The 6,685-nt window shown below is 55.9% G+C and overlaps 1 protein-coding gene across 1 annotated transcript in view; it reads right to left on the bottom strand.

Annotated features, from left to right (window-relative positions):
* Positions 1 to 2,284: 2,284 nt before the first annotated feature.
* The window catches only part of INHBB (inhibin beta B), a 10,558-nt gene continuing 6,157 nt past the window's right edge, over positions 2,285 to 6,685 (bottom strand). The window contains exon 3 of the mRNA XM_006769685.2: positions 2,285 to 5,052. Within this exon, the coding sequence (XP_006769748.1) occupies positions 4,277 to 5,052 (776 nt within the window). The 3' untranslated portion in view covers positions 2,285 to 4,276. The remainder of the gene's footprint in view (positions 5,053 to 6,685) is intronic.

The following is a 6,685-nucleotide window of genomic DNA, read 5'->3' as shown; positions in this document are numbered from 1 at the left end:
CCCCCCCCCCCCCCCCCCCCACCTCTCTCTAAAAATCAGTGGAAAAAGATCCTCGCCCTCAGGTGAGCAGGAACAAACAAAGCCCATCCCAGTGAAAGCCTAGCGACTGGGCTGGGCTGGGGTTGCTCCCAGGGCTTCTGCCCACAAGAAGAATGTTTTGTTTCTGCTGCGTTGCCTACAAGTGCACGTTCTTCAGCCCACGGCAGTGTTTGTGGCTCGTCAGCAGCCTAGACACCCCTCGCCTGGTCTCCCGTCCCTGCCTGGAAGGAGGGCTAGGCAGCAGGGCTCTTCATGGTGGGAGGCCTGACGGGCACTTTGGGGTCTCCAGCGGGAATTCCCACAGGGCCTTGCAGAGGGTGGCTAGGTGTGTGCTTGGCCAGCCTGAGTCCCACTTGGGTCAGGGGCCCAGCACATGCAAGAGTTGCCAGCGCCCCTCCCCAGGCCCTGGCTGGGGCTGGGTAGAGAGCCTCTGTTGGCCTGGCTGGGCGTCCTTTACCCCAGCACCCTCCTTCCCCACCCCGCCCTGGACCCTCTGAGTCACTGAGGACCCGGGCACGTGTGGAGGTCGGCCACGAGGAAGTGGGCGTGGCGGGATCTCAGAATCACAGTTGGGGGGACGGGGGCGGGTGTGGAGACACTGAGGCAGGTGAGGCGGCAGCCTCTGGCTGGCTGGTCCACTGGACCCATTGGTCCTACGAGAGGCTAATGGCCTGGTGGCCTGAGGAAGCGGGGAGGGGACCCTCAGGCAGAGCAGGAGGGCTGTGCGTCAGAGGCCCAGACCTGGGGCAGTGGGGAGGCTTACTCTCGAGGCCTGCAGTGCGGCTCAGAGGCATTTTGGGGAGAGGAGGGACCTGCAGGCCAGGCCCACTGGTTAGCTGAGAAGAGAGGATGGAAAAGAGTCCTGGGGAAAAGGGATTGAGGACTGAGTGAGAAAGAAGGCACAGGGGAGCCATGACCACAGACACGGGGAAGGCAGCTCTGAGCCTACTGGAGAGCACCGAGCCCTGGGACAGGGGATGCACCTGTCCCCATCGTACCTCTCAGGAGTGGTGATTGCGTCCACCATTGTCCCCGGGGGCCCAGACCCTGCAGGGACACATGTCGGCACAGGGCAGCAGCCGGCCCACTGACCCGAGATCCCGGAGTCCCAGGCCCTCCCAGGGCTGCTGCGGACCCGTGGACACCCCTGTGAAGCTCAGCCCAGGAGGCACCCAGAGGTGCTCCGTGTCCGAACAGCAGAGGCACCCCTGGTGACGCTGGCACTGCCCCTCTTGGAGGCCGCCTGCAGAACTTCCAGCAGGCCTGGGCAGCAGCAGGGTCGAGGGCCTGGAGCAACCAGCTGCCAGGCCTAGCCTACTGCCGAGCAGAGCGGAGGCCTGCCAAAGGGAAACGTTCTTGCTCGCCCTATTAGTTCTTAGACTGTCTCAAGACTGTGTGGATTAATAAATGCACCTTCCAGGTGAGAGCCTGGCCGAGCAGCAGCTCTCTTAGTGAGGGCCAGAAAGGAACAAGACCGAGACTAGAGCTGCCTTCTGACGCAGCCGGCTGTGAAGACATGCCCCTCCAGCTGCCTGGGGCCCCCTCAGTTTCCCCATTGTTAACTGAAGGGGGTTAGATAAGCCCTAAGGTCCCCATCTGCTCCAATGTCCTAAGGTTTTCTGAAAAGATTACATGTGACCCTCAAAAAACAAGCAGCCCCACAGGCCCTGTGGTGTCTCTGTCCGGACTGTGGGCCCTCAGGCCCGCTCTGAACCTCTCTGAGATTCGATTCCAAACCCTGGGAAATGAAGAGCGAACCGTTTCCCAGGAAAGCATGATACCAGGGCTGCAGGAGAACACCTTGTGGGCACCTGAAGTCACACCTGCGGTAGCCATTGGACGACCAAAGCCCCACCCCCAGTTACAGCCCCCGCCTTGTCCAGGTAGCCTCTGGTGCCCGTCAGGAAGTGGAGGAGGGCATGGAGGTCAGGTGGGCTGCAGCCCCCCTGGTTTTACATGTCCCTCCTAGATGGGGGTTTAGCCAGCACATTCAAATGGTGATAGATGCAGTCTTGGTGAAACATAATTTGTCTTGAGACTAGAAGAGTAAACAAATGTGTAATTCATGGATTTGCTAATTGTCCTTCATTTTGATCTCCTGCCATTTTTCCTAGACTCTCTGACTGACACCCTGCTCGTGGTGGGACTGAGAGAGTGCCAGGAGCGAGCCAGAGGCAACTGGCATCAAAGCCGGGCACCTGGACTCGCCCGCCTCCCGGCCGCCACCTCCAGCCCCTCCCCCACACACCACACAAGGCAGGAAGCCCATGACACCCAATCTTTTATTTTCTTGAACTGTACACAAATGTAAAATACTTTAACAGCCAGTCTATGGGAAAATTGTTTGGTTTTAAATTATTATGAAACAGAACCTAAGGGGAGCTTTATTAAATAAACATAAAGATGGGGATTTAAAAATACACACCTGCGCGCTACCATAGTCATTTTCACTCTACCTTCTGGGTGTGTGAGGATAGAAAAGACTCATCAAACTGAATAAACAAAATTCATTTATACCCTGAAACGTTGGCAGGCCACTCAAGGGATTGTTCAGAACGTCTACCTCATAGAAGATGGCCTCACCATCTAATAAAAATTAAAACTGATCTGTTGGCCTCTTTGGTTCCAAAATTATGTATAATACATTTAACTGTATTTTTTTTTGCTGCTATAAAAATAACTTCTTTTTTCAAATGGCAGTTTCTGACTAATCATGCAACTAAATCAGTGCAAACATTAAAAGCAATCATTCGCTTTAAAAAGAAGCAAAGGATTTCATTTCAAGTATAAAAAATATAAAAAGAGTCGTACGAGTCCAGTTTGTCTAGTGTGGGTCAACCCTTTAAATTGCATAGTTCACATGGCACTTGGACACCGTGGGATGAGCAAGTCAGTGCTCTGGCAAGGGCCACTTCTGAGCACGCGCAGATGGGCAAGTGCTATATCATGTGCATTCCGGCAGGTCTGCAAGTGCTAGGCGGGGCTGCTGGGCAGGCGAGCGGGTGGGGCCACGACCATTGCTAGCCCTGGTGGCCAGGACCCACACTGGCAACCTCTGCAAAGTAGCTGAAAGCCTTCCCCCTCTCTCCAAGACCAGCGTAACTGTTCCCCGTCCCTTGCCCCAGCCTGAGGGGGCATCCCCCCCACCACTCCGCATTTCCAGAATGCCTCCATGCCACCATTTCCTCCCTGGGCTCGCCCCTTTGCCTGGGGGCGATTTCCACCTCTCCCTAGCCAGTCCTAGAGGAATATCCCCAGTGAAGGGTACAGGTTGCAATTGTTTTCTTCCCATTTAGAACAATCCAGATTTTAACTTAAAAGATCATACCTGGTAGAAAAGTCCCTTTTCAATTATACAACTGGAATGAATGACCTGTCAACTGCTAGCAATCAGTTAAAGCATCAAATTAAGACCCTTCTCCTCTCCCTCCCGCCCCACCCCCAACACAAGCACACATATAAGTCAGGCCAGGGACCCAAGCAACAGTCAAAGGGCCACTGCCACCGCTCCGGCCTCTGGCAGGCTGTGTGCTTTCTGGGGCTCCTTTCCGCTCTGGGAGGGAAAGGACGGGCCCCCTTGGTCCTGCAGCATGAAGGATCCATGCAGGGAGGAAGCGGCAGGAGAGGCTGAGGCACAGCAGGTCTCGCACAAGCAAAGGAGCTACGCAGCCCCTCTGCCTACCCACACACTCCCCACCCCCGCATCTGCTTTGCTCTTGGTGGCTTCGGTGCTCCTGTGCTCCCATGCTCCGGTGCTCCCTTCATGTGTGCGTGTGTGTGTGTGTGTGTGTGTGTGTGTTTGCGTGAGTGTGTGTGTGTCTTTGTGCTTTTGTGTGTGCTCCGAAGGCGCGATTCAGAGTGCCCGGGCCAGCTGGTGGCAATGGTGGCTGCTCACCCCATTCTCTCCAACTGACAGGCATTTGTAGCTAAGCTGCCATTTGTCATCCCATCCATTTGCTGGTATCCTGGAGGCTGCTGTGTGGGTGGCAGGATGCGTCTGGCTGTGCGTGTCTACATGTGCATTTTAAAGTATTTCATGTCAGTTGAGGGTTCTTGCTCTGCTTTTGACTGATTGCTGGATGAAGAAGTAGAAAAGTATTTCAGGCTTCACCCTGGCACCTTCTGGGCAGCCCACTGAACAACAGCACTCAACCTACCGCGCACCCCCTTCCCGCCAGGGGCTGCAAGAAGCCCACCCAGGGCTGTCCTGGCGCCCCACCGCCACAGCCCCGCTGCCTCAGGCACAGCCGCACTCCTCCACGATCATGTTGGGCACGTCTCGCTTGACGATGTTGTACTCGTCATCGAAGTAGAGCATGGACATGGTGCTCAGCTTGGTGGGGATGCAGCAGGAGTTCACCGTGCCGGGGTTCAGGCCCCGCATGCGGTACTGGTTCACCACGGCCGTGTGGAAGGAGGAGGCTGAACCTGGGACTCCGGCCAGGTAGGCTGGGCAGCTGCCCTCACAGTAGTTCCCGTAATAGCCAGTGGGCGCGATGATCCAGTCATTCCAGCCGATGAGGCGGAAGTCAATGAAGAACTGCTGCCTGCAACAGAGGTTGGTCCGGCCATCGCACTCCAGGCCGCGCTTGCGAATGCGGTGCCTGCTGTCGCCCAGCCGTGCCTGCACAACCACGAAGGGCCGGTGAGACTCCTCGCTGGGGTCCACAAACACGGGCACCACAGCCAGCTCCTGGCAGCCGTCGCACTGCACGTCCAGGTTGAGTCGCCGCTCGCCCCGCTCGAACAGGGCCTGGATGGCCTCTGTGAGGGGGAAGGTGTGCCAGCCGCTGCGCTTGAGATCTACCTTCTTCTCCACCACGTTCCACCGGTCGCCATGGCCCTGCTCCTGGTAGTACACCTTGACCCGCACCTTTCTCCGACTGCCCTTCTCCAGGACATAGGGCAGCAGCTTCAGGTAAAGCCACAGGCTGGCCTGTACCACAAACAGGTTCTGGTTGCCTTCATTGGAGATAAAGAAGTAGAGGCGGACGCGGGAGGAGGCGAGGCCATCTGCAGGGAAGCGGGAGAGCAGGCCAAGTTAATTCAAGGAGAACACGAGGCAATGGGGGAAATGGGCTGCTGCATGGTGCTGGAATGCTCGCTCGCAGCTGGAAGACGTTACTGACCAGAAATACCATTCCTCAGGCCAAGGCCTCTGGCTAGAACCTGGGAGAGGCAGGGAAAATCATTTCCCATTGAGAACGGTGGACCAGGTTGGAGCTGAATGGTCTAAGGCCTGTAAAATCCTACCTCACCTCTCCCAGGCCAGGGCTCCCTGGAGACAGGCCGCGGGGCCTCAGAGCTCCACAGAGGAACTTGTCAAGAGGCCAAGGTCTTAACAAGTTGTTAATGGTATCTGTGAAATCTAAAAAACAAAACCAGGATCGCACTGAAAATTTGGGGGTAGGATGTTTCAGTAAAGTGGGGGTTTTCTGTCTTGTTTTGTTTTGTTAACTTAGGGCATTGCAAAATCTAGCCGAGCCACCTACTGCCTCTTTCCAGTGTTTACCTAAGCACGATGGGATCCAAGCCCACGGGGACCTCCACAGCAAACAAGTGAGTCCGCTCATGTTTCTCACACAGGAAAGTGTGCTCTGCAGCCTGCAGAGCGCAGCCCTCGTTTCCGATTAGTTAGTTCCAAGGGACGTGGGACGTTCAGCCTTGAAACTTGAGGTCCACTCCTTTGACGAGACCGGGGCTCCCCGTTAATGGCACATTCAACCTCTCCAAGGAAAGGGGGAGCTGGCTTATTGGTTTTCTCAGTAACTCAGCTCGACAAGAAGTGCCCCATGCCACCCCAGAGGCGACTCCTCTCTCACCCCACATTTCAGCAACTCTTCTCTGACCATCTCTACTGTTTGCTTTCTTTTTCTTTTCTTTTCTTTTCTTTCCTTTTTTTCTTCAGGAAGAACAAATAAAGCAACTGTATGGCCACAGCTGGTTTTATCAAACCTCCTACCAGTGTCTCCCCCTCCACAGCCCCTCCTCGGGCCTCCCCTGGCTCCTCTAATAACACTGACATCTGACTTTGAAATGGGGGAAAGTGCAGCCTTAGAAGCTGGTCTTGGACCAGCTGCCTGTGACCTGAATCTGTTATTTATAAGTCAAAGAGCTGGCTCCACGGAACGGACCAGAAATATAACAGCCCCTGCTGGCATTCTGTGCCACAGGGACCAAAAGGCCGCCTCGACCTTCCACAATCACATTTCTACTCTGGGCCCCAAAGCACCTTTAATCCAAGCCCTCCAATGGCATGTGGAGCTTCCCCACTCGGCTGGACAGCTAAAACAGCAACGCGTCTCTTTCTAAGCCCAGGCCGGCCCCGGCTGTCTCTGCTTTTCTCTACACCCGGCCATGCAAAACTTTTCATCCCTGGGCAGCACCAGTCCCGTCTGCCTGTTGCCTGGGAGGGTGGCGGCTGCCGGAGGAGGCATTTGCAGCCTGGGGACACAATCGGTCCCCCATGCTAGGCTCCCTCCCCACCCCACCCTGGCCACACCAGGGCTTCCCCCTCTTGGACCTACTCAGCAGTCCCCACCGAGCAAGTGGGGCTGAGCCCCAGGCACAAAAGGCAGCCAGCTCATTGAAGTCCTGAAAAGGACAGCGGAGTTGAAAACACTTGCAGCAGTTTAGCGTGGACACA

Source organism: Myotis davidii, unplaced genomic scaffold (genome assembly GCF_000327345.1).
Source record: "Myotis davidii unplaced genomic scaffold, ASM32734v1 scaffold3, whole genome shotgun sequence".
Lineage (NCBI taxonomy): Eukaryota > Metazoa > Chordata > Mammalia > Chiroptera > Vespertilionidae > Myotis > Myotis davidii.
This window is presented reverse-complemented; position numbering and strand designations above follow the sequence as displayed.